The 27,971-nt window shown below is 36.5% G+C and overlaps 1 protein-coding gene across 1 annotated transcript in view; it reads right to left on the bottom strand.

The window, feature by feature from the left end:
• Atm (ATM serine/threonine kinase) overlaps positions 1–27,971 on the bottom strand; it is an 85,347-nt gene that overhangs the window by 17,774 nt on the left and 39,602 nt on the right. Inside the window, exons 27-46 of the mRNA XM_048343781.1 lie at positions 27,786–27,901; positions 27,182–27,308; positions 25,973–26,172; positions 24,429–24,603; positions 23,634–23,798; positions 21,975–22,107; positions 21,029–21,124; positions 19,501–19,663; positions 16,209–16,350; positions 14,393–14,569; positions 12,464–12,641; positions 10,990–11,077; positions 7,949–8,104; positions 6,663–6,750; positions 4,480–4,568; positions 4,271–4,373; positions 3,495–3,643; positions 2,811–2,915; positions 2,048–2,167; positions 654–891 (exon numbers count right to left, since the gene is read on the bottom strand). Coding sequence (XP_048199738.1) covers positions 654–891; positions 2,048–2,167; positions 2,811–2,915; positions 3,495–3,643; positions 4,271–4,373; positions 4,480–4,568; positions 6,663–6,750; positions 7,949–8,104; positions 10,990–11,077; positions 12,464–12,641; positions 14,393–14,569; positions 16,209–16,350; positions 19,501–19,663; positions 21,029–21,124; positions 21,975–22,107; positions 23,634–23,798; positions 24,429–24,603; positions 25,973–26,172; positions 27,182–27,308; positions 27,786–27,901 — 2,808 coding nt within the window. The remainder of the gene's footprint in view (positions 1–653; positions 892–2,047; positions 2,168–2,810; positions 2,916–3,494; positions 3,644–4,270; positions 4,374–4,479; positions 4,569–6,662; positions 6,751–7,948; positions 8,105–10,989; positions 11,078–12,463; positions 12,642–14,392; positions 14,570–16,208; positions 16,351–19,500; positions 19,664–21,028; positions 21,125–21,974; positions 22,108–23,633; positions 23,799–24,428; positions 24,604–25,972; positions 26,173–27,181; positions 27,309–27,785; positions 27,902–27,971) is intronic.

Here is a 27,971-nt window from a genome sequence, read left to right as displayed (position 1 = left end):
AGCAACAACTATCATCCACTGAGAATGAGAACTTGACATTTGTCAGGGGCTATCATAAATAGCTCTATGTTTACCTTCTAACCTCCAGTCTCCATCCATCTATCTCTTGTCATATGAATGTGCATGTGTGAGTGTGAAGTCACTGATTTGTGTCAACAAGTTCGTTAGGGATCTTCTCATCTTATAACCAGGAAATGGAGACTGAAAGAAGATATGTACTATGCCCAAGGTTTAAACTCAGGTAGTCTAATTCCATTATAGGAAATCTGCTGGGTGCTGGTGACTCATGCCTGTAATACTAGCTACTCAGGTGGCTGAGATCTGAGGATTGCAGCAGCTCAGAATCTGAGAATTCCAGCTGAAGGAGAAAAGTCTGTGAGACTCTTATTTCCAATAAACTACTTAGCAAAGGCCAGAAGTGGTGCTATGGCTTAAGTGATAGAGCACCAACCTTGAGCAAAGGAAGCTCAAGGACAGCACCCAAGCTCTGAGTTCAAGCCCCAGAACTGGTAAAAAACAAAACAAAAAACAATATGGAAATCTTAATTATACTACACAGTAGCAACTTCTATCTCTTAATGACATTTCATTCATGCTTTTTATTATCTAAGTAATAAAAGGAAAGGGAAAGAGGTAAGATACAAGACTTTTACCTGGGTGTTCTTGAAAGTTCGGGCCAGGATAGAGAATTCTACAAGGTGTTTGGTAAGAATGTCCTTAAAACATTCTCTTTGGGAATTCTCCATTTCCTTTTGCACCAGAATCTCCAAAATGACTGTGCGTAAAGCCATAATTGGCTCCTGAAAACTAAAATCACTGTCCTTAAGAAGCTGGGAGTGTTTCTGCCACTTCATATACACTTCTAAGAGCTGCTGTCTATCTGTGACTGACCTGAAAGCCAAATCATAGAGTTCATGTAAATAAGAGAACTGAAAGAAAAAAATTACATAAGTTCTGAAGCTTAAGATATAATACAAAGACTCATACTAATAAGACTAGAATTTGGAAATAATCCCACACTTGGATCAAAGTTTAGAAAACGATAAAATGCTGTGTAGTCAAAGCTCTAAGTAGTCAGAAGAGAGGCTACAAATAACACCCATTTCAAACTTCCCTATAATAGTCTTTGAAATCACAAAGAGTAGACCTAAATGAACATTCTTCTGGAGTAAGAATTCACCACACCTGTCCACAAAAAATACCTATACCTCTTTCCTGCTTCAATGCTTTCTATAGTAAAAGAGAGCATATATCTGCAAGGAAATGAATGTGACTAACTGGTGATGCTCTTGTACACAGCTGCAACTGTCAAAGAAATCACAAGGAAAGGCATGCTAACATTATTATGCTAACATGGTAAAGGCATGCTAACATTATTAAAGGAGTACACTTGTTTATATGTAGTTTGTCTTCCATATGCATAAACTAAGCAATACTGTATAATCCTTCAGGACTATTGTGTTTACAGAAATGATGAGGCAGATACTAGGAAAATGATGACTAGAACATGAAAGCATTTTCAGCTGTTGAAAAAAGAACACAGTAACATCAAGTCATAGAAACCAAGGCTTTATTGCCTCCATGAATGAACTGAAAATAGCAAATCCCAAACATTTTAGTCTCAGCAACCCCTCTGCATTCTTACAAATTACTGAGACCCAATAAACCTTTCAATTTTTAGATTATAATTATTGACATTTATAATATATCTAGTAAAACTGAGAAAAATCTAAATGTTAATTTAAAATAATTATCATAATCATTGTTGATAGCAGCAAGCTGCGCTTTAGAATTACCAAGTCTCATCAGGCACTGGTGGCTCATGCCTGTAATCCTAGCTATCAGGAGGCTAAGATCTGAGGATGGCAGTCTGAAGCCAGCCCAGGCAAGGAAGTCCAAGAGATTCTTCAATAAACTACACAGAAAAAGCAAGAGGTGGCAGTGTGGTTCAAGTGTTAAAGTACTAGCCCGAAGCAAATGAATCTCAGACAGCCCCCAAGCCCTAAAAATAAAAATAAAAAGAATTTTAGTCTCACAAGCTACTTACCTTGAGAAAAGCTCTCCGATGTTTTCCAACTCTCCAATTGCCTGCAATCTACTAAGTGTGGGGTACAGTGAATACACAGACTCTAGGCTGCCCTTACACAACTCTTCTACTTCTCTTACTCTGATTTAAAAAAAGAGAGAGAGAAATATACTTTCAAAACTAAGAACAGGTTTTCATAGAAACAAAGGTTCAAATTAGTTTTGCATTCTCATTCTAGGCTGCTTCTAAACTACCAATACATTTGTTTAGCCTGTTAGTTGCTCCCTTTTGCATCACCTCACCTGTGCCTGAAATAAGCCTGTACTATTCACCATTCGTCATTTTTTTATACATAAATGCCTAAGATTTTCCTGAGGGCTCAGGGTAAAGAACTGACCTATGTTCCCAAAGAAAACTATTCTTTTTTTTTTTTTTTGCCAGTCCTGGGGCTTAGACTCAGGGCCTGAGCACTGTCCCTGGCTTCTTTTTGCTCAAGGTAGCACTCTGCCACTTGAGCCACAGCACCACTTCTGGCCGTTTTCTATATATGTGGTGCTCGGGAATCGAACCCAGGGCTTTATGAATATGAGGCAAGCACTCTTGCCATATTCCCAGCCCAAGAAAACTATTCTTGACAAAGAATGAAAAGGAAACATTTAATTAAAGCACCCAAATATTTATACCTTCCTCATTACAAATCCTTACACTGAAATTATTCCTCAAGGGTTGAGAAAAGTGGCCATGACATAAAAGTTTAAGCACAATAATTAGTCTTTGATAATACCTGGCATATTTAAGACCTTCATAAAACGTGGAGAATTCTCTGTCTTTTAGACACTGGAGAGCGTTGTACAATGACTCATGGTAACTGTTTTCTTCTATTCCTTTGCTGTGTGGCAATTCGAAAAATCAAAGAAAGAGATGCATTTTAAAACAGTAAATCCTAGGATATGTATGGGTATATAACTCAAAGGTCAAAACATTAAAACTAAAATTAGTATTTCTTATTTTTAAAAACCCACATTTTCAGAAATTTTAGTAAGAAATACAAAGAATTTTGTGGGCCAGATCAACAACTCATCAAAAACTAATTAATGCTATCTTACTGAAACATTTAAGTAAATGTGTAGTGTACACAATCTATAAAGTAAAAGAGCATAGCTCCTGCCATATTCACACAATATGATACAAAGTGTCTAGCTGTAGGATGGGCCAGTTTTTTTTGTTTTTTTGTTTTTTTGCCAGTCCTGAGGCTTGAACTCAGGGCCTGAGCAATGTCCCTGGCTTCTTTTGGCTCAAGGCTAGCACTTTGCCACTTGAGCCACAGCGCCACTTCTGGCTGTTTTCTGTATATGTGGTGCTGGGGAATTGAACCCAGGGCTTCATGTATGGGAGGCAAGCACTCTTGCCACTAGGCCATATTCCCAGCCCATGGGCCAGTTTTTTAAAGAGTCTGATTCCTTTTTACCTGGTAGAATCACAATGGTCCCACTGCATATTCCTCCATGCAGCTTGGAAATAAAGCTCTTGTAGTTCAGCACAGCCCTCTTTATTTTCATGATCTAACCCTTTTAAATAGATGGAAAGAATATGACAGAGTCCCAAATTCTGCAAGGCCTACAGGAATCATAAAGATTTGAAAAGAATTACCAGAGAAACAAAAAACAGCAAGCTTTAAAACTTTGACAATATCACTAAAACCCTAAAATACTGTTTCCTATGTTCCTCAAAAAAACCAAAGCAATAGAACTCAGATAGCCCTAATATTTTATGAAAGAACACCTCAAGAGTAACACCTAAAGAGTACTAGTAAGAAAACTTATAAGTGGGACCAACTCTAATGTAAACTATGATGAGAGGTAGTATAGGTGAGTTCTCATAGGAAGCATAAATATATTACTTGGCACACACTGTGTACACTGAAGAAATGTCTTCTACTGTTGGCTGACAAAACTTAGGACTAAAAGCACCTATATCATCTTATAAGTCAATGACCTGTCTGCTTTCCCTGAAAATCCCTAAGGTTTTAGTGCAATGTCTGAAAAAAGATAACTTCCAAAGAACAATGTACACATTCACGTAATTATCACGGTGAAACCCATTTATATGCTAATAGTTTTTTAAAAAGCTAATTCCAGTCTTATCTCTCAAACTTATCTGTATATATAAACACTCCAATGATATACTGAAATAACATCAAACCACGCTAATGCTGGCTTTACCAGTGTAGGTAAGGAGGTGTACCTGAATGATTCCGGCCTGGCGGGTTGAGGAGGAGATTGCTGTCTCAAGGTCATATGTTACTAAGGCTTTCCCCCACATTGCTTCATGCTCATAGGTCCGTAGTCTGTAAGAAAAGATTGTGTGAAATACCTAAATCCACATGACTTCTTCATAAACAGAATTCTTATACCATTATCTAGAAAAATGCAGTTTACCTAGTAAAGATTTACCTTGTAAGGGGATGCAACATTTTCCCTCCACCACAGCCATACAGACTGTCTGGTTCTCCTATACTTCTATAGATTTCTAAGAGAAGATCCTGAAAACAGAAATACAACAAAAATGGCAGGGGAAAACCACTTTATGAATTTAGCAAATGTTAAATTTCATTATTACCAACATACAATTAACTCCTAACAAAATGTTGTTATAACTAACAGTGGGAGGGGGAGGTTGAATGAAGGTGAATATGGTGGAAGAACTTGGAATGCATGTATAGAATAAGGAAACTTGTTGAAATTCTTTTAAGAAGAATGGAGAGGGAGATGAAAGAGTGATGGAGGGAGGAAGTTTGATGGGGTTACATGCATGGATGGAAATGTTGCAGTGAAACCCACTTGTTCAGGTCATATATGCTAATAAAAATGTTTTTAAAAAGTATGTGACATTGAATATGCACTAAAGATTTGGATTAAAGACAGAGCAACTTATCTGAGACATCAAAATTATTATCTACCTTAAAATTCTGAGTTAACTTTAAAAAAATTACAGTACTGGGTTTAAACATTGGGCTTCATATTGCTAGGTAACGTTCTTAGTCCTTGAACTTTGCCTTCAGCCCTTTTGTTGTTGTTGTTGTTGTTGTTGTTATTTTTGAGATAGGATCTCACTTTTTGCCCAAGACAGTATGGGTCACAGTACTCATTTTTATGCTGCCTGTTGCAACTGGAATGACAGGAACATACTACTGTGGTCAGCTGTTTCAGCTGAGATGGGGACTGGTGAGCATTTTTTTTTGCCCCAACTGGTCTCAAACCAGGATCCTTCCAAAAAGTTAGGATAAGAGATGTAAGCTAACGCACCCAGCCTACAATTTCGTCAATTAATTAGATACAGCATAAATACCAACCTACCAGGCTATTATCCTATGACAAACAGTCACAGAAAAAAAAAATCTTGTCAACATGTAAAACTGTATGTATATAGGGAAAAAGCATTAACCAGAAAATAAAAATAGAAGCTGTATTTCACAGAAAACTAATGAAGTCATTTATCTGCTCTATGGTACTTATTCTGGGAGACATTTTCTAAATTCAAATAAACCAATCTTGTTATGATTCTAAGCACAATAAACATGAAATCATGTCTTTAAAGTTGATACCTTCAGTACCTAAGCTAGCCCAGTGTCTGGTACAGAGACAATACTCAAAAAGAATGAAGCAGGGTACCACTGGGCTCATGCCTGTAATCCTAGCTACTTAGGAGGCTGATATCAACAAGCTTCATCAACAAAATAACCAGCAAAAAGCAAAAAGCTAGGCTGGAGGTGTGGCTCAAGTAGTAGTGTGCCAGATGAGTGAAAAATTCAAACAGAAGAACATACTTTTACACAAGGTATCCCTAACAATGTGAAATGGTAAAATGTTAAGGAAAGAGAGAAATTAAAGGTTACTACCAAACTTAGCATATGGAATTTGTGGAACAATTAGTAAGTGCTACTTTTTTCTTTTTTGCCATGCTGGGGAACAAACCCAGGGCAAGTGGTCCACCCCTGAGCTGGATCCCCAGGCAGCAAGTGCTATTTCAATGGAGCAAGCAGAAGGAGAGAAGTGGGAAGGAGGAAATGTTAAAGCACTAATTCACAAAGTTTGGCTGTGAAGGGAAGAAAGGGAGAAACTAACACCTAAATGAGAACAAAGGTTAGAGAAAAATCATTTTATATTTGTGAGAATGGAAACGTTTAAGCAGTGGAAGTTTGAAATGTTCAGAATGCAATAGCCACAATACTGGGGGCCATACCAAGAAATTCATAGATACAGCAACTGCTTCTTCTGTGACAGTGAGTATGATGAATAACAAGTAGAATTTAAGACGATATAGAAGATAAGAGAGGGAACTATGGCAGAAGTACAAGGTACAAACTCAGCCTGTGAAATGTGAGTTAGCTCGTTTCCCTTCCACCTTCAGGTAAGTAAACTGGGGGTGAGCTGGACAAAATTATAAAACTAAAGGGCACAGTCAGGACTAGAACTCAAGTCTGCCTAAGATCTAAACTTCAAACTGTACATTTACACATGATACTCAATTCCATAAGTAACTTCAGTTGTAAGATCAGATAATACAAATCATAACAAAAGAATCTAATATGTAAGATAAATATTGTTAAAAACAAAAAAAATCCTCTAACATTTACCTGTAAACTTATTCCAGTTTCTTCTTTACTTTTTTCACTCAAACTGGAAATAGTTGTACCTTGGCTTCCTTCTTCAAATGTAGGATTTCTATTTATAATAAGAACAATTCTTTTAATGAGGTATATATACATTTATTATTAGCTATGGCAAAATGAAATGTTGCGAATGAAACAATGTGCACCCTAAGCCTTCCTTTTATATCATGCATTGGTACACACTATATAAGATCAGTTTCAGTAATATCAGTTCAAAAATCATGACATCTAGCATCCACAATAACCCATCACATGAAATAAATAATAGTGCCTAAAATATTTACCTATAAACTTACTCCACATTTTTCTTTACTATTTTTACTCAAACTAGAAATAGAAATAGACCACTACTTCCCTTTGTTACTGTATTTCTGACAACTACACAAATCTGTATAATCAGTACTTCAAATACACAAAGACTTGAGGAGAGTAGTTGGGATAATGAAGCTCACATTATGATTCTATTTTCTTAGTATTTTTCAGCATGATCTAGAACTATGTTGATTAGTGTCTCGTGAGAGTTCTAACTCAGTCAGGAAAGCAAATTAGAAATATGGGTAGATGACCCAGAAAACAACTTACTTAGCCATAAAAAGAAGTCACATTACTTTATAGGATACTACTTTATAGCCAAAAAGTAAAGTGGATCTTGAATAACTGAGGAGTTACTGGTACATCTAATAAAACTAATAAAATCAGGGAGTCAACCATCTGAAAATAGTAATCATTTTTATTAAGTTAGCAATGTTAGCTAAGGGAGAAAATAATTACAGCCTTTGTTATCTAAGAGCTTGCTAATTTTTGTAATATATAATAATGTTCCTCCTTATTTTAAAAGCAGAATTACTTATTTCTTTAAAAAAGGGAAATTATTAGTTCTGCTGGGTGCTGGTAGCTCACATCTATAATCCTAGCTACTCAGGCAACGGAGTTGTGAAGATACAGTTCAAAGTCAGGCTGGGCAAGAAAGTCCCTGAGACTCATCTCCAATTAACCACAAAAACAACAATAACAAAGGGTAGGAGTAGAGCTGTACCTAAAATGGTACAGCATTAGCCTTGAGAAAAAAAGCTCAGACAGTGCCAAGACCCCTTAGTTCAAGTCCCAGCACTAGTACCAAAAAAATTTATTAGTTTTACTTTAGAACACAATATCTACTAAAATGTCTTTGAAATGGGGAAAAGGAAGACAAACTAAGTCTTTACTATATAACTTCATTGAAACAACAAACAACCACCCCCTACCATTACCTTTTCTCCTGATCGTCCATGCTTTTCTTATCAGCATAGATCTCTGCATAGAGCAATGCTGTAAAGTGAGCAGCACAAGACTGGGCCACCTTGGCAACCTCCAAATAATTCAAGTCCAGCCAGAACGCATCATCAAAAACTGTTCCTGAGGAGGGTCTAAAGAAAAACTCAACATGATGCCACTGCATTTTTTTACATCAATGTCAGTAGAAAAGCACATAATTTTAAACATCTAGTTTCTTACTCTTTTTGAATTACAACCATCCCCCTAAAGAATCTGATGATATCCCATATCAATTTGGGCTCTATACCTGCCCTCTACCAATAAATTAATGTATTATCCATCATCTAAGAATAAGTCTCACAAAATAGCCTTGTGGATTCCCTTACCCTTCCCATTGTCTAAGACATACTTTAAAGACAATTCAATCAAAAATGGTTTCTTTTAAGACAAGTTACATGTCTTTCTTGTTGCGGTCATTTTCTTTTTAGTTCGTTACCTAGGTTGAGTTATTTAATAAAACTTTTCCATTGTGGTGATAACAGATCAGAAGATCAGAACTGGAAGGAACTACAGTTATCATCTTTTTCAAAACTAACATCGTAGTGATGTGACAAAGAAGGGGTACAAACACTAGCTTTGCACACACTACAGCTAGGTACAAAGCTAGCTGTAGCATCTATTACTGACAGTATGACCTTTAGTACCTGCAACTCCTTCAGCTGCTCAGTTGCCTATTTTCCTTATTTAAAAGGGTATAACAATACCTCAGAGTGGCTGATGAATAAAGTACCTCTTGTACAGTAACCTCTCAATTATAGTTGTTATTCAAGGAACTTCAAATTTAGAAAACTGAAATAACTTGCCCATAGAAAGGAAGCTTATAATTATTGAATGTCAGATGTATTGAAGACCTTACCTACTTTACTTACCATAAGTGACCCCTGCATATTTAAATATATATGACATATAGACAGATAGCTGGTTTATGTAATATATAATTTTTATGCAGTATTTGGGTTTGAATTCAGGGCTTTGTGTTGGCTAAGAAGGTGCTCTACCACTTAAGCCACAAACTCAGCTTATTTTCCTTTCATAATTTTTTGCATGGGGTCTTGCTTTTTGCCCAGGTCTACCATCCAATTTATGCTCCCCACCTATTTGGGAGAACAAGCATGTTAACACACATATGTTAACACCATGCATGTTTAAAAGGGGGTCTTGAAAACTTAATGCATAGGCTGGTCTCAAGTCATAACCCTCCTTATCTCAACCTCTTGTGTTGACAGGGTTATAGGTAGTAATCTGACTGTTCAGAATCTTTTTTAATACTCAGAATAATAAGATTCAGAAATAACTATGAGGGGCTGGGAATATGGCCTAGTGGCAAGAGTGCTTGCCTCTTATACATGAAGCCCTGAGTTCAATTTCCCAGCACCACATATATAGAAAATGGCCAGAAGTGGCGCTGTGGCTCAAGTGTCAGAGTGCTAGCCTTGAGCAAAAGGAAGCCAGAGACAGTGCTCAGGCCCTGAGTCCAAGGCCCATGACTGGGGGAAAAAAAAAGAAAGAACTATGAGTGCTGGTACTTTTAAAGATGCTCCTGGACTTAGGACAGGGTTACATCCCAATAAATCAAGAAGATTCCAATAAAAAAATTAATTTAACACATATGACCTACTGAAATCCATAGCCTATTACACACACACATACACACACTCTGGAGTATTAGTCTATCTTCTTGATCACATGGTTGACAAGAAGTACAGCCTGCTGAAGCCATCTAGTATTACAAGAGAGGAAGAGAGGTTCAATATTATCAGTGGCCTGGAAGAGTATCAAAACTGAAAGTATGAGCCGAGTGCTAGTGGCTCATAACTATAATCCTAGCTACTTAGGAGACTGAGACCTGAGTATCATGTTTGAAGCCAGCCCAGGCACAAAAGTCCATTATATTCTAATCTCTAATTAACCACCAAAAAGCTGGAATTGGAGCTGTGGCTCAAGTGTTTTTGAACACAAAAGCTCAGTAATAGTGCTTAGAACTTGAGTTTAAGTCCCAGGATTGGCAAAATAAACAAACAAATTGAATGTTATCATTTTCATACCACTGTAAAGATAAAAAAAAAATCATAAGGCGGGGGAATAAGGGAAGAGGTAACAAACAGTACAAGAAATGTATCCAATGCCTAGTGTATGAAACTGTAACCTCTCTGTACATCACTTTGACAATAAATAAGAAAATTTTTTTTAAAAATCATAAGGCGAACCACTGTAAAACAAGACCTCTTATACTATTTCTTTAGCTTTTGGTCAACAGTCTGGAAGTATAGATGTTAGACCACCTATTAACAACTCTCGTTCTGTTAAAAATCTCATGAAAACAGGAACAAAAAGACTATAACATAAAGCAACTTACCTAAATTAAGAAGAAAACTTTACCATGCCACAATATTACTACCACTTTTTTTTTTTTTGGCAGTCCTGGGGCTTGGTCTCAGGGCCTGAGCACTGTCCCTGGCTTCTTCTTGCTCAAGGACAGCACTCTGCCACTTGAGCCACAGCGCCACTTCTGGCCATTTTCTGCATATGTGGTGCTGGGGAATTGAACCCAGGGCCTCATGTATATGAGGCAAGCACTCTTGCCACTAGGCCATATCCCCAGCCCCTTACTACCACTTTTGATGACTGCTGTACAGTTTAACAAGTTCTTATAAATAAAACATTGAGAGGCAATATTATCAAAAATAACTTGGGAAAATCACTTCTTCCTTTTCCACAGCTTTGTTGATGAAATAAAGCCCCTAATGCCTGTATGACTTAGCTATGCTAACTCTATTACCTGTAAAGCTGTGACTACAATTTCCAAAACTAATCAACCAAAGTGCCATCCTAAATATTATTATAAGGAAATATAAGCATCATACCAATTAAATATAGTCGTCTGTAGCTGTTTCATATAAAATAATCAGGTTAAAATTCAGCCAGCAGTAACAAGTTATACTTTGAAATCCCAAGAAGCAACATTATTATATATTACCTCTTTTGTCTTCTCATGTAGTCTACAACCGCAAGCATTGTTCTCTGTGATTTTTTATCCAAACAGCACCGGAAAATATTCTCTGACTCTGATAAACAAAGATATCTCTTCTCAGTGCCTGCCAGACTTGTTGAGGCACTGTCTCCCTTCCTGTCTATGCATCTGTCTTTCTCTCCCCTCTTACAAGATGCCAATGACAGTACTCAGCCCAAAATTGGTTCTTAGTAAATACAAACAAATGCAATTTAATTAGATTTCTTTCTTTTAAAAGAAACAAGTATGTTTAATATAACTGAGAAGAAAAGTAGGAAGAGTAATTAAAGTAATTAAATCCAATTTTTCCTTTAAAAAAACTTGGAAATATTTCAAATGTTAACTGAGTTATCTTAGATTATAGGATTATGGGTAACTTCAATTTATAAAATGTGTACAACTTTTAATATGCATACTTTTGTAATATGAAGGTTGCTTTTAAAAATTAGAAGGCCAGGGTCTGGGGATATAGCCTAGTGGCAAGAGTGCCTGCCTCGGATACACGAGGCCCTAGGTTCGATTCCCCAGCACCACATATACAGAAAACGGCCAGAAGCGGCGCTGTGGCTCAAGTGGCGGAGTGCTAGCCTTGAGCGGGAAGAAGCCAGGGACAGTGCTCAGGCCCTGAGTCCAAGGCCCAGGACTGGCAAAAAAAAAAAAAAATTAGAAGGCCAGAGTTTTAAAACTGAAAATTCCACTTGGTTATTGTATATGATTTTGATACACTGGGTAATGTATATATGCCTACCTGGTCTGGGGAAGGGAAAGAAAAACGAGGGTGTAAGATATCACAAGATATCTACTCACTGCCTTATTATGTAACTGTACCCCTTTTGCAAAAAAAACAAACAAACAAAAAAACCCCTGAAAATTCCATCACAGTAGCCAAATGTTTCACTGAGTTTATTGGTTTTGCTTTTGTTGCCAGTCCTGGGGCGTGGACTCAGGGCCTGAGCACTATCCCTGGCTTCTTTTTGCTCAAGGCTAGCACTCTACCTCTTGAGCCACAGCACCACTTCCAGCTTTTTTCTGTATATGTGGTGCTGAGGAATCGAACCCAGGGCTTCATGTATACGAGGCAAGCACTTTACCACTAAGCCATATTCCCAGCCCTCACTGAGTTTATTATTTATGTGTTTTTTTCCATTGCTAGAAAGGGAGGAGTGTATGGTTCTCATTTGTAGTGTCAGTGCCAAGAAGTGTGATGTATTGAATGTTAAATTAGTCACCCCATCAGGAATACCCAAAATTGACTGAAGGATACTTTAAGATTTATCCTAGACGCTTTACAAATGTTTTATCATTGATAGTAAAATTTTTATCTTCCCTCACTGGTTGAGGAAACAGAAAATAAGAATTACTGAAGTACAAGTATCTTTGATGATACTGAAATCTAAATCCATCTTAAGAAAGCATAAACATTAGCAATTTAACAAAATACCTGAATCAAAATTGGCAGGGGTTGCAGATCGGCTTGTTTGTGAGGAGTGTTTGAGAGAGCTCATGAAAAATCCCTGAATGTGTATAGAAAGCAGATTTCTCCATGATTCATTTGTATCTTGGAGTAAAATATCATGAATCAAGTATGGAAGCACAGTCTGACAAAAGTCAGTCTTCACCTAGAACGTACAAACATAGCCACCCAAGAGTTTAAGTAAAAGTAACACATTAATTATGTTAAAATGCTTAAATTTTTCATGTCTATTGTTAACATATTAAACTTAAAAAAATCATTCATTGTCAGATACTGGTAGTTTACGCCTATTGTCCTGGCTACTATGGAGGCTAAGACTGGAAGGAACACAGTTCCAGGCCAGCCCTAGCAGAAAAGCCCATGAGATTCAATCTCAATGTTGAAAGCCAGATGAGGTAGCATAGATTTGTTATTCCACCAGCTGCTGGAAATCAGTGGACCACAACTCAGGCATGTTCTCAGGCAAAGAGACCCTATCTCAAAGCATGGCTCAGCAGTGAAGAACCTGTCCAGCAAGTATGAGAGCCTGAGTTTCAACTCCCATAATTCCCACCGTCACCCCCCAGTAAGTCACAAGACTAATGTGCTATGAATTATTTCTACTGTTACATTGTAAACAAATACTGTCTTAAAAAATTCTTAGCTAGCATATTGTATTAAGTGTCTGTTAGTTATACCACAATTATTCATTTCTAGGCTAAGCCATTAGCATACTGAAATAAGATACTGCTTACAAATGAAATTATATCACTACTATAAATATACTTTCAGAGCTGGAAGTGTTAGTAATAACAGAAGCAGTTTTCTGATTTGGTGTAAGGAAGAAAAAGGTACCAAAAGTTAAAGAGAAAAATCTGAATTTTATTTATTTTCTATACTCAGAAAAGAGTTACAATAGTCATGTTAAATATGTTTAAGGTTATGTTGCTGTTTGGTATTCTTTTTTTAGGTACTGGAGTCTGAATTCAGGATTTCATGATTAAGGCAGGTGCTCTACTGCTTGTGCCAAGTCTCCACCCCTCTTTGATGATTACTTTTAAGATAAGATCTTACTTTTTGCCAGGGCCTACTAGACCACATCGTCTTATTAATACTTCTTGAATAGCTAGGATGAGAGATATGTATCACTAGATTTTTCAATTGACATGGGAGGAGGATAGTCTCACAAATTTTTTTGCCAAGACAAAAACTTTTGTCTCACTGGCTTCAAACATAGTATGCCTAATCTCTGCCCCAGAGTAGCTAGGGTTACAGGAATGAGCCATCAGCACCAGGCAGATGTAGTGGGGCTTGAACTCTGGGCCTAGGCGATGTCCCTGAGCTCTTTAGCACTCTACCACTTAAGCCACAGTGCCACTTCCAGGCAAATGGTTTTTAAAAGCCCTTATTTCTAGGTATAAAACCTGAGCAATTATACTCCCAAATGTTTTAATAGGTACAGCACATTAAAATGGTATTCAACATTATTTGTGCCATTCATCACACTTCACACAGATAAAAACATGACGACTTGTGTATTCTCTACTGCAGACCCAAAGCATATCAAAGAAAGTAAATGACAATGCTCTTATCAGACTTAACAAAGAAGGAGGTACTTTTGATAAGCCCAATAATTAACTATCACCAGTACTTTGTACTTTGTTCTTACTAACAAATTACTCAAGGTGCCGGTTAGAATGCATCTAGTATACTGCCATTCCAACCTGAAACCTACTGTGTAAAGTATGGCTAATCAAAGACATCACTCAGCAGCTGAGCATGGGCAACACAGTGCATAGATGTATCATTACATCGCATTCCTCTCACAGGTCATCATAGTCAGACACACAGAAGCCAAAGGAGAATGGGAAAGCAAAGGAAAACAAGAAATTAAGTTGGACTAACTGGTCTTCTTACTTCACACATTGGCTTCAGTAACTGAAGAATTTCGCTTCTTATGCTTCCGCTGTCCAAAAAAGCACAAGTCAGGGTCTTTATCCAAATGTCATGATTTTCACTTTGCGGAATCCACAGATTTGTATCATCCAGGCATTCTAAAGGGTGTTCTTTGTCAAGTTTGGGTACTTCTAGAAACTATAATCAGAAAACGTAAATAGGAGACTCAGCCAACTATTTACCTTTCCTGTTTAACAGATCTGTGCAGGTACACATTTGCTTCCAAATAACATTAGATATATTTTGAACTAAAACTAGACATAACAGTTAACTTTTAAAATTAAAAAAAAATTGGATCAGGGAATATATAGCTCAACTGGTAGAGTACCTACCTAGAAAAATAAGGCCCTAAGTTCAATCCTTAGTACTGCAAAAATAAAGCAAACAACAACCATATCTATCCCTTGTTATTGGAAGAGTTGTTTTGGGTTTGGGGGAAGTTTATTTTCACATACTAGAGCTGTTTTCTGACAAAACATACTTATCTGATAGGGAGAGCAGAATTATCAAAAAGCTTTACTGGTCCAGGCAACAGAAAACTTCAGTTCTGACACTCTCTGGATGTGTTAATGTGATATTGCATATCATACTCTGATGCATGTAAAAAAACAACGTGATTCTAGTCTACCAAGGTATATTGATGTCAAAATAAAATGCAATCCATTTAAATGTTAAAAATATAGTGCTTAATACGTTGCATTAACAGTTTACATTACTATTAACTTTACTAAGATCAAAGTGTACTTATTATATATTAAAATACTTCAATGAATTAGCATTTCTTGAAATTCAACTGGTGGGAATTCAACTATACATTTTTTCAGTCATTTTATGAAAAGAAAGAAATGCTTAAGATGTAGGAGTTCCTTAACATCTTGCACAGGAGTACATTCAATTAAGCTTTTTAATAATAATCAGTGTGGGAAAGAAGCAATCTACAGGCCAGCTTATGTCCCACTAGGGAGCTATGATATAGGACAGGAGGTATGGGTCAAGTGGAGACTATGATATATTAGCTTCATAAAGAAATAATGGTATGCTTGCAAGTCACAATATCTTTAAGTCATGTCTAGTATCAAGGAAATCAAAGGATGAGGTTTTCTTTTCCTAAGACAAAAAGGCGAGCCATTAAAAATTTCCCCTAATCTAAGCCAGATGGGCTGGCTCAAGCCTGTAATGCTAGCTACTAGAGAGGCTGGAATCAGGAGAATCAAGGTTCAAGGCCAGCCCAGTCTCATAAAACATTGAGAAACTCCATCTAAATCAGTACTTGGGTACAGTAGTATGTGTTATACCTGCTACTAGGAAAGCAAAAAGGGTGGGCACAGTGGCATGTGCCCATTATCCCTAATGACATAGGGAAGCATGAGAAGGACAATCATAGCCCAGGCTAGAGTAAAACAGAGAGCCTATCTTAAAATAGTTAAGGAAAAAATAAATAAATAAACAAATAAATAAATAAAATAGTCAAGGCAAAAAGGGGCCGGAGATATGGCTCAGGTGGTAGGGCACCTGCCCTGAATTTCCCAGTTCTCCTCACTCTCCTAAAAAAATTTTTCCTAGCCCCAAATCAACCATCACTGCTATAGGCCATATCTATGAGCTTTTCTACCCTGCCATAACAACAAATCCTTAGGATTTAAGGAACAGTTTAAACTATTTCTAGGAAAGGTTAAATATTATTGCACTATTATTTTAAGCAATTTGGTCATCAAAACACAAAGCAAATAGAACTATTGTACAGTGGGACTTCAACAAACATTTACATGAAGCAGACCTTTTTCCTTGATGTTCTAAATGGCTGCAGATAGATTAGCATAGGATCAGCTGTCTTCTTATAAATGTCCCAGAATCTATGTCCAGTCTCTGTGGCTAAAATGTTTTTCAAGCAGGTAACAGCAGCAAATCGTACCTTGACACTGAAAAACACATAGAATTCATTTAATCTTGAATGCTTAGCAAACCTCCATAGATAATACTTAAAAACTAAAATTTTAAATGTATACTATTAGTAAGTTTACATATATAAAATTCAACATTAAAGTCAAAAGTATCAAAATATTCTATCAGTAAACTTAAATTACTCATCACTGCAATGACAATCCTCTCCATTCTACACAATGTTGATACAATGATAGCCATAAATTGATTCATTAAACAATACTAGCAAATAGCACAGCATAATAAGTATGATGAATAAGAATAAAATACTGATTCATGTGAACAATCAGCATTTTGGTATTTTTTCTGGGGACACAATTTGAGGTGAGGCATTTTATCTCAAATGATAAAACTATATTTATTTTTTTTTTATCAAAATCTAGTTGAGAGTCATTAAATATGGCATCTAAATCTCTATACGAGGCAAGCACTTTACCACTAGGCCATATTCCCAGCCCACTAGGCATCTAAATCTCTAGAACAGTCCAAGTTCCTCTTTAAAAAAAAAAAAAATTAAGAGGACCTTAACACAAGAGTACTAAAAATATGCTGACAGAGAAATGTCATAAACTGTGATGACCCTGATCAATCATCAAATGAAGGCTTCATCCCTTTTGGATTTACTGGTTTATAATACAGAAGTATAAATCCTAAACCTGAGTTTAATCTTCAGTCCTATGTTTTAGCAAACCCCACTAGCTCTATGTTTAAAAAAAAAAAACCTCCTGGTTCTACCCTTGTGTGTCTCTTACCTCCATTACTAATACCCTAATCAAAGTCAAATGCAGTGATCCAAGTCTTCTGCAGTGATTTCCTATCTAATCTGTTTTCACTTTTACCTCTTTGGAATCCATGTGCCATACAAAAGCCAGAGTAAAAGACACGCTGCAACACTATACCCCCTACCTAAACTCTATTGCTTTCTTAGATACTTTAATAAAACACAATTAGTCCCACTTTTCTGATTTTATTTATTTATTTTTTCATCATTTTTATTGGCCAATCCTGGGGCTTGGACTCAGGGCCTGAGCACTGTCCCTGGCTTCTTTTTTTTTTGCTCAATAGCACTCTGTCACGAGCCACAGCGCTTCTTCTGGCCTTTTCTATATATGTGGTGCTGGGGAATTGAACCCAGAGCTTCATGTATAGGAGGCAAGCACTCTTGCCACTAGGCCATAACCCCATCCCTTTTCTGATTTTATTGACAGTTACCTTCCTCAAAGTTGGTTGGCTTCTTTGAGGAAGTATCATCTGACATGATCTCTGAGTGATCTTGAGATCTGAGAGAGCTATGAGAAAATGAAAGCAAGGCATTTGAACAGGGAAGCTAGAGTGAGTTAGGCTAATTCATCTGAAATTTCAGGAAGAAGCCTGGTATGAAGGAATATGGTAGACAAGGTATTTCAGATAGCTTCTCAGTGCCCAATCTGGCCTAAGACCATGATCCTCCTATTCCTGCCTCCAAGTAGCTGTGATTACAGGTATATGCCACTATGCCAGCGTAGAACAGTTACACAAGAAAAATTTTCCACAGAAAATTTGCAATCAAATGATACAATTTTTTTTTTTTTTGCCAGTCCTGGGGCCTGGACTCAGGGCCTGAGCACTGTCCCTGTCTTCTTTGCTCAAGGCTATCACTCTACTACTTGAGCCACAGCACCACTTCTGGCTTTTTCTATATATGTGGTGCTGAGGAATCGAACCCAGGGCTTCATGCGTGCTAGGCAAGCACTCTACCACTAAGCTACATTCCCAGCCCCGATCCAATTTTTATATAGTAATCTGAAGTTGGTTTTCTGCAAAAGATGTAGTGATGCTAGTGTGATTTCAGCATGAGAATAATAAAGAATAGGCACAAGTTAATTTTTTTACCTTTATTTAAGAAGGAAAAAAAAATCAGTAGTTAAGGGGCTTCAGCATACAAAGAAGGTGTTGACCAAAAGGAATCTCACAAACAGAAGGCTGAAATACTGATAAAATCTTGCAAATTTGTTTTTTTACAGAAGTAAATGAGTAATAGAAATTTTGTCTGATTAGCTTATGACTTCTGGGGCTATAAAACTTTTGCTCTGGAGCTAGTGTATGGTTCAAATGGCAGAGAATTTGCCTAGCAAGTACCTGTCCTGAGTATAAACTCTAGTACCACTAAAAGAAAAAAAGCAAAGCAAATTTATCTTTCAAAAAATAACTTTAAAAACCTTTTTTGAAGCCAAGTACCAGTGTCCTGTAATCCTAGCTATGCAGGAGGCAGAGATCTGAGGATTATGATTTAGCCAGCCCAGGCAGGAAAGTCTACGAGATTCTTATGTCTAATCCCAAAAAACTAGAAGTGAAGCTGTGGCTCAAGTGGTACAGAGCTAGCCTTGTGCAAAAAGCTCAGATAATGTCCAGGCCCTGACTCTGAGCTCCAGGATTGGCACAAAAACAAAGACAAAAAAAAAAAAAACAAAAACAAAAACTCAAAGCTAAACTTTTTTCTCTGTGACTTATTTAAAAGGATCAAACCTCTAATGTTGACAAGCATTAAAGAACTATTCTACATTCCTCTAACTGACTGTAGAATCACCTAGCAGTTTTCATATTTGTTGACTGTCTATTCTTACTGGAATTTAATATAGACTTTATTTGGATTCCTCATTACTATGACATCGCTTGTAACACAGTAAAGTCCGTTATTATGTGAATTAAGAAAATGCAAAAAGATACACATGACGTTTGAAAAAGTATGAGAACTTGCCAGGTATGGGTGATTCATGCCTATACCTAGCTACTCAGAAGACTGAGATCTGAAGATTGTGGTTTGAAGACAGACTGGACAGAAAAGTCCATTTGACTTCTACCTCAAATTAAGCACCAAAAAAAGCCAGAAGTAGAGCTGTGGCTCAAGTGGTAGAGCACTGGCTTTAAGCAAAAAAGCTAAAGGACAGTGCCTCAGCCCTGAGTTCAAGCCCTATCCAGCCCTTAGTTCAAGTGCTATGACTGGCATGAGTGTGCGCACACACACACACGTATGAAAACTTAAAAGATAAAACTTAGTTTTGGAGAAGTTAATTGACATTAAGTATCATTCTTCTTAAATGTCAGATTATGTAAGTATGATCAAATATACATTAGCCATAAATACTTACCAATCTTCTACCAGTGCATTATTCAGGTAGGTCAGCATCAGTAAGGTCCACTCAAGCTCCTTATCTTCAAGGGTCTTGGCATAAGATATATCTTTACTATGTTGTATAGCTATGGCAGAGAAATCTATAGGACCTACTTCTCCCAAACAGCTTCCGACAGCCTCTAAATAACAGAAATTCTATTTTACTAGAGTCATAAACATAATATACAACCAATTTGCTAATCTAAAAATATAATACTGTTTTGTTATGCTTCAAGATTTCAGTGTATTGTGAATAGATTAAAGGAGCCACAAAACATTGCATAATTTCCTTTATACATTATCATGGGGGGAACAGATACTTTCCCCCGCAGATGATAGGAGATAATGGAATATGGATAACTAAGAATCAACGTGCAATATGGCTGAGAATGTCAACCTTAAAATTGTCATAATTTTTGGAGTTTTTCCATAAATTTTAAACACACCATTCAGTGAAAAGTTTTGTACACATTTTCTTGTTGTTATTGCTGCCAAATGAAAATAGAGCATTTTCATAGTCTCAGGGCTCCTTATGGCAGCTCCCAGTTATGGTGGTGTGTACCAAAATATATGCACAAATATTCTGACAGTCCTCATTTCAAAAGATGATCCCATCATGTGAACATCAAATTTAAAAACCTATAGTTTCTAAAAATCTATACTAGAGATGATATTAGCTGTTTACTATTGGTTATTTTTATTTATTTTTTGTTGTACCAATGTGAAATCAGGGCCTTTGGCTTCTTTGGCTTTGTTTGTTCAGTTGGTACACTATCACTTACACCCTATCTCCATCCCAACCTTTTGTTGTTTATTCTGGAGATGGGACTCATGGACTCTTCTGCCCAGGCTGGCTTTGAACCACTTTCCTCTGGATCTCAAGTCTCCTGAGTAACTAGGATTATAGGATTGTACCATCAAGCACCCTATGTTGCCTAGTTATCTTACATTAGATTTTATACTAGATAGCAGTAGGAAATGTGTTCATTTTCAATATTTTATTATAACCCATTTCTCAAAGTCTGTACTCTTATTTTATTTAAAAAGAAATTGAATATTAGTCAGTTACAATAATATTAGAGAAGTCAGTTAACGTACAATATCATTCCACAAGTGGGTGCTCCTGAATTTCCTAAAATCTATTACGGCTTTTCAAATTAATAATTACCTAACAAATGTAAATTGCTAATTTTAATTTTATGTGAATATTTAAGGAAGAAGGTAAGAAAGGGAGGCAGCTTAGAAATACTTGAATTAAATAGAAATATAACTTAGAATCACATATTCCCCAATCCTCTGATGATAAACTTTTCATCTTTTGAGATTATTTTAAAGATTACACTTTAACTGGGCATAAAGGGGCACCCCTATAATCTCAGCACTTAGGAGGCTGAGGCAGAAGGATCCTGAGTTTGAAGCTAGTTTAGTTCAAAACAAGAAAAAAAGAAATAAAAAGATGACTACTTAAAGACAAAAGCTCTACATTTCTTTTAACTACAATTTACCTAGAACTTCTCTTTCACCAGTCTGGTTTACCGCCATCTTGGATAACTGCAACAAGCTGACAACTAGCTTCACCACAATGCCATCATGTGGGTTATCTAGGAGTAATTTAGAATAGTTCAAATTATCATGAGCACAACACTCACTTTTATAATCTGCATATAAACTGTTATCTAACTAGAAAAATTGTAGAATGTTTTAAAGAAGGTCTTAAGCCAACTCACAGTGTCCAAAGACAGCCACTATCCACATATACTAGCAAGAACTTGCCAAGTGCTTATACAATAAAAAAATAGAATTTTAAATGTACCTTAAAATTTGCCCATTAGAATTTAGTACCAAATAGCTAATGGCTTTATTATATACAGCAGAGCACACAAAAGGAAACACAGAAGAGATACAAATCATGTTAATATAAACATAGGTGTTTTTTGAAGACAAAAAGCTGGAAACATGTAAAAACATATACCTATGACTAAAAGGCTTAAGATGAAAATACGTTTCTTTAATCAAATAGATAGAAGTACAAGTCAAAAATACATTATCTTGTAGATTTCATTCTCAGAATTAAATTTTTTGTTCTAGGCAGTGAAAAGCTGAAAAACTTGTAAAATAACATGGTCATATTTGAGTTTAGAAAAATTTTTCTGGTAGAGTATTAGGAAAAAATGAGAATATTTTCAGGGCAAGAAGATTAGCTCTAAACACTATTTTATTTAGATGAGAAATGATAAGGCTCACCACTATGTCTGTGGCAATCAAATAAAAGGTAAAAGTGAGAAATGGTTCTGTGAAAAAACAGGTAGAGGACTGGGAGTGTAGCTCAGTGGTACAATGCATATCTAGCATTTATGAGGACATGGGTTAAATCCCCAGCCAATAAATAAAATTAAAATGTAAATAAGGTTAAAAAAGAAAGTTAAGTGTAAATGACTGTTAGATTTGTACCCTGAGACGCTCTCATAAGATCCATCATCTGATCTTTATGCTGTTCTAGCTGTCTTCGAAGCTCTTTCAATCCTTCAAGCCTGGTCAATGGCAGTGCATCATAAACACTTACTGACAGAAAATGGTTAATTTCCTAGAAGAGAGTATTAGTTTAAAATGTAACTTGCTTTTAATATGTATTGGGTAGCCTAAATAATACATTAAAAAATTTGTAAGTGCTTTTCACTAATACTGACTCATAAATCAAAGGAAAAATAAATTCTTACTTCTGCTTCAAGCCTTATAATTCAAAGATTCTCTTCATAGTAATGCAGTTAGATTTCAAAATTTTTAATGGTGTCCTCACTCAATTACAGGGAAAAGCTTAAGTTCTTTTTAAACTGTAATTTTATATTTCAATGTATATTTAAGTATATTTTCATGTTGAATGGACAAATAGACTAACATCTAAAAAGTATAATCAAATTTATGAATAGATACATGCAAACATAATTTTGAAGTTGATAAAGATTAAAAAATTGAAACTTGAAATATTCTTTAAAGTGTTAAATATCAGTGGACCATAAGTTCTTACATGTGTTAAGATCAAGAATATTTTCTATCACATTCTTTGACTATTAAAATTCCTATGCACTTGCCTAGCAACTGCAACATCGTGGGTTCGATCCCCAGTACCAAAAAAGAAAAGACAAAAAAAGAAAAATCCTACCGTAGCTAGGTGCTGGTGGCTCATGCCAATAATCCTAGCTACTCAGGAGTCTGAGATTTGAAGGTTGCATTTCGAAACCAGGCAGTGCAAGAAAGTCCATGAGATTCTAATCACCAATTAAATTAAAAAAAAAAAAGCCAGAATGGAACTGTGGCTCAAGTGGTAGAGTGCTAACCTTGAGCAAAAGAGCTTATTAGGAGCAGTGCCCAGGCCCTGAGTTCAAACTGCAGGACCAACACAAAAAGTAAAACAGAACAAACAAACAAACAAAAAACCTCATATGTTTACTAGAAAGCCTTGCTATGTCTATTTTAAATGCAACATCATTAGACAGTTAAAATTCATTATTTCACAGATGGTAGATCTCATATGATACCAGGACTGTTTTTCACTATAATAAAATATCAATTTTTACTACTAGATTATTCGAGGTTTTTATTTATTTACTTTTTGTTCATTTGTTTTTTGGCCAGTCCTGACTGAGGCTTGGACTCAGGGCCGGAGCACTGTCCCTGGCTTCATTTTGCTCAAAGCTAGCACTCTTTCACTTGAGCCACAGCGCCCCTTCTGGCCTTTTCTATATATGCGGTGCTGAGGAATCGAACCCAGGGCTTCATGTATACAAGGTGAGCACTCTACCACTAGGCCATATTCCCAGCCCCTATTAGAGGTTTTTAAAAAGCTTTATTGTCAGGCTGGGGATATGGCCTAGTGGCAAGAGTGCCTGCCTCGGATACACGAGGCCCTAGGTTCGATTCCCCAGCACCACATATACAGAAAACGGCCAGAAGCGGTGCTGTGGCTCAAGCGGCAGAGTGCTAGCCTTGAGCGGGAAGAAGCCAGGGACAGTGCTCAGGCCCTGAGTCCAAGGCCCAGGACTGGCAAAAAAAAAAGCATTATTGTCTATGTCTTATGAGATAGAATAGTAATAAGATAATAATTTTTATTACCTCCAAGAGTGAAAAGGGTCCTCTACTATATTTGATTTTCTGCTGAGTAATACGTAAATCCTTAAAAACAACACGATCAGGAAAAGGATCTAAAAGCTTAATTGTGACATACAGGTTTTCATTATCCTTGTTATCTATCACTAAGTATTTCAGCAAGTCCAATACCTAAATGGTTAAAAAGAGAATTAAAATAGGAAAAGTCCTTAATCATATTTCAAAATTTAAAAAATAAAACTCTACTGTAATAAATGATGAAAACTTTGCCAAGCTACTTCAGACAAAATGTTCTAATTACCCAATTTAGTTTCTGTGCTTTCAGATAACTCAGCAAACATGTAAAGTACTATACAAGGTAGGCATAAAAAATAAAAATTCCAATATTTGTGAAGCAAATTTCATACAACATCATAATGGTGTAAATTGTCATCCTCAATTTTGGCTATTATACTGCAGAATAATTAATAGGCAGAACTATTGGATTATTTATTACATCAGAATTATCAAGTGTCTTTAAGTGATGAAAAAGATTAATTCATTAAAAATATCCTTCCGACAATTAAATTCTCAATAAAATTACTTATTATATCAAACAAGCAGAAAACATTTAGCTCCTAATAATACCTTTTTTTTTTGGTGTGGTTTTTTTTTTTTTTTTTTCCAGAGCTGGGGACCAAACTCAGGGCCTTGCGCTCACCAGGCAGGTGCTCTTCTGCTGAGCCAGATCCCCAGCCCCTCCTAATAATACTTTTAATAATATATTGCAAATACCATTCTGAAGACAAATTAGAAAATTACCTGTTCCTGAACTTGCATCTGATCATCCACAAGGGGTATGAGTGTTCCTACAATTAGGTGAAGATGGTTTTCTAAAGCATCCTTACAATGAGTCACTGCAGTCTGGCAAACCCGACTAAGTAAATCACAGCAAAGGGAGAAGCTACGTGATGTCACATCTATGAATTGAGAAGGCCTAACAAGAAGAAAATGAACAGGTTCTAGGAAACGTGAAAATGAAATCATTCAAAAGCCATTTATTTGCATATTTACCAGGGTAAACTTGACATAAACTCATTTTCATATCTAGTGCCTTCTAGAAACTGAAAGTAGAATAGTGGTCATCAAAAGGTAGGGAGAGGAATGGTGAAAGTTAGTTGCTAAATCTCTTGTAATTCAAGCCCTTTGAAGGTAAAGGCAGAGGCAGGGGATTCCAAATTTGAGCCCAGGATGGGTTACAAAGAAAGCTCCAGGCCTGTAATCCTAGCTACTCAGGAGTCTGAGATCTAAGGATCACAGTTCAAAGCCAATCCAGGCTGAAAAGTCCCCATGAGACCCTTATCTCCAATTAACCAGCCAAAAAACTGGAAGTGGCACTGTGACTCAAAGTGATAGAGCACTAACCTTGAGCAAAAGAGCTTTGGGACAGTGCCCAGGCTGAGTTCAAGTCCCACAACAGACAAAAAAAAAAAAAAAAAAAGAAAAAAAAAGGAAGGGAGGGAGGGAGGGAGGGAGGGAGGGAGGGAAAGAAAGCTCTAGTCTAGTCTGGGCTACCCAGTGAATAAAAGAGAGGAGCTAAGGTCCAGCTGACCAGGAAAAAGAAATTCTGGTGTTCTACTGCCCAGAAGTGAATATAGAAAATAATATACTGTGTTTTTCAAATTAAGGATTTTGAATGTTCTTAATACACAGAAATAATGAGATTGAGATTAATAAATATGCTTAGCCTGACTTCAATATCATGTAATATATACATGTATCAAAATATCACAAGGGCGGAGGGGAATGGGGAGGGGGGAAGGAAAAAAATGAGGGAGGAGGTAACAAGTTTGTTAAGAAATGTACTCACTGCCTTACATATGAAACTGTAACCAATTCGTACATCACTCTGACAATAAATAAGTTTAAAAATTACCTTTAAACTGCAAAAAAAAGAAAAGAAAATCACAAGTGCTGGGTGCCAATGGTTTGTCTATAACCCTAGGATCTCAGTTCAAACCCAGCCTAGGCTGTGAGACTATTATCTCTGAAGCACAAAAAGCTAGAAGTGGAACTGTGACTCAAGCGTTAGGCTAGCCTTGAACAAAGGAGTTCAGGGAACAGCGCCCAGGACCCTATTTCCCAAGCCCCAGAACACCACCCCTCCCACCAACAAAAACTTAACAAGTTACCCCATAAATATGTACAATTTTTATGTATAAATTTTAAAAATTATAGGTAATAAATATCTTTTAAAAGCATTATTTTGACAGGAATACTCTACCTTGTAGAAGTGTATAAATTTTGTTAATTGAAAGAACATTTTAAATACTTTAATGCTTATATTCTGATCAAATATAGTTTACCTTTTATTGATAGAGTGAATCAAAGTATAAATAACATCTCGAAGAACAAAGGCCCATGCTCCTCCTAAGCCACTTTTTATGTCTTTAAGTAATAAACTAACAAATAGATGATACATTTTAAGAATTCTGTGCTTTTTATAAACATCATTTGTTTCAGCTTCTTGTTCACAAATGGCTAGAAGAATTTTCTGATATGAATCCTAGAAAATAAACATATATTGAGTAAAAATTTGTCTAGTCATATATACTTAGCTATAAAAATATATTTTATATTTAAAATAACTAAGAGAATTTAGATTTGGTTTGTATATCAGGTAAATGCAAAATAGTACATTAAAAATTAGTCTCTTGGGGCTGGGAATATGGCCTAGTGGCAGGAGTGCTTTGCCTCCTACACATGAAGCTCTTGGTTCAATTCCCCAGCACCACATAAATGGAAAACGGCCAGAAGGGGCGCTGTGGCTCAGGTGGCAGAGTGCTAGCCTTGAGCGGGAAGAAGCCAGGGATGGTGCTCAGGCCCTGAGTCCAAGGCCCAGGACTGGCCAAAAAAAAAAAAAAAAAAAAATTAGTCTCTTGGGCTGGGTACTGATGTTTCACATTGGTAATCCTAGCTACTCAGGAGACTGAGATCTAAGGATCACAGTTCAAAAACACCCCAGACAGGAAACTCTGTGAGATTCCCTGAGCTGATATGCCTTTAGTGTCATGGAATTCCAGCCTGGGCTGAGGGTCTGACTCAAAAGGTGGAGTAGAGGCTGGATATGGCTTAGTGGTAGAGTGCTTGCCTCGTATACACGAAGCCCTGGGTTTGATTCCTCAGCACCACATACATAGAAAAAGCCAGACATGGTGCTGTGGCTCAAGTGGTAGAGTGCTAGCCTTGAGCAAAAAGAAGCCAGGGACAGTGCCCAGGCCCTGAATTCAAACACAGGACTGGCAAAAAAAATAAACAGGTAGAACATTTGCCTAGCAAATGAGAGGTCCAAATCAATCTCTAGTACTGTCCAAAAGAACCAAAACCAAAAATTCAGCCTTTTGTTTAACGTCAATAAACTGTTAACCTACCAACATACGAACTTATAAATAACCATTTTCCTTTTAATTATTCAAATAAATTTTAAATGTTTATTTTTAGGATGTACTGATACAGATTTTCTAGCTGAAAGAGGAATTATCTGACCAATTTTTATAATAGCATTATATACTTACAGGGCTTTTGGAAAGAATTTCTAAGATGCTTTTAAGCTTGGTTTTATGACAATTGCTGATGTAGGCAAATGTTGCTTTAATAACATGTGATGGGAAACAAGGTGGGTTAGGAGCAGGATCCAAATCCCTAAGAGTTACAGGAAAACATCATCATCATCATTCTCAAAACAAAATGATCAAGAAATACACATTTAGTTGTTATAGCAGTGAACATCCAAAACAAAAACTTATTTAAGGACTCAGATATTTTAAAACTATTCTATCAAAAACTATACTTTTAATGAAAATCACAAATGATGTAACATAATTCTCATATATGACTTACTACAACCCCAGGGATTTACTAATATGAGATGATGACTGCTTAACTAATCTTTTCTAAAGTTAGTGGCAGCTTCACAAATGAGCGTAGTTTCCCTTCACCTTAGGTCTTAAGAGCCCAGGTCCTGAGTTCAAGCACCAGGAGGTTTATACTAGTACTACTATAAAAACATGTCTAAAAATACCCGACATAGACATTTGGAGGTGTCAACTGATTAAAAAAAAATAAACTTGCTGAGGAATCTGCGAATACAACTAGCATTCCAAGTTTAAATGTGCATACCCTGAAAAGTCACCAAGGTCAGTACTTTGGCCGGCACTAGAACTTGCTGGTTCATGTAAGGTCATCAATAACTCTACCACGATCTCTGGTAAGTTACTAATGAATAAGTGATCAATCTGCAAGGACACAAAATTGAAATATACTGAACATACATATTGTATCAGTGACCTTTAAGATAGCCCAAAC

Source organism: Perognathus longimembris, chromosome 3 (assembly GCF_023159225.1).
Source record: "Perognathus longimembris pacificus isolate PPM17 chromosome 3, ASM2315922v1, whole genome shotgun sequence".
In the NCBI taxonomy this organism is placed as follows: domain Eukaryota; kingdom Metazoa; phylum Chordata; class Mammalia; order Rodentia; family Heteromyidae; genus Perognathus; species Perognathus longimembris.
The sequence above is the reverse complement of the archived record's forward strand: the minus strand, read 5'-3'. Positions and strand labels throughout refer to the sequence as shown.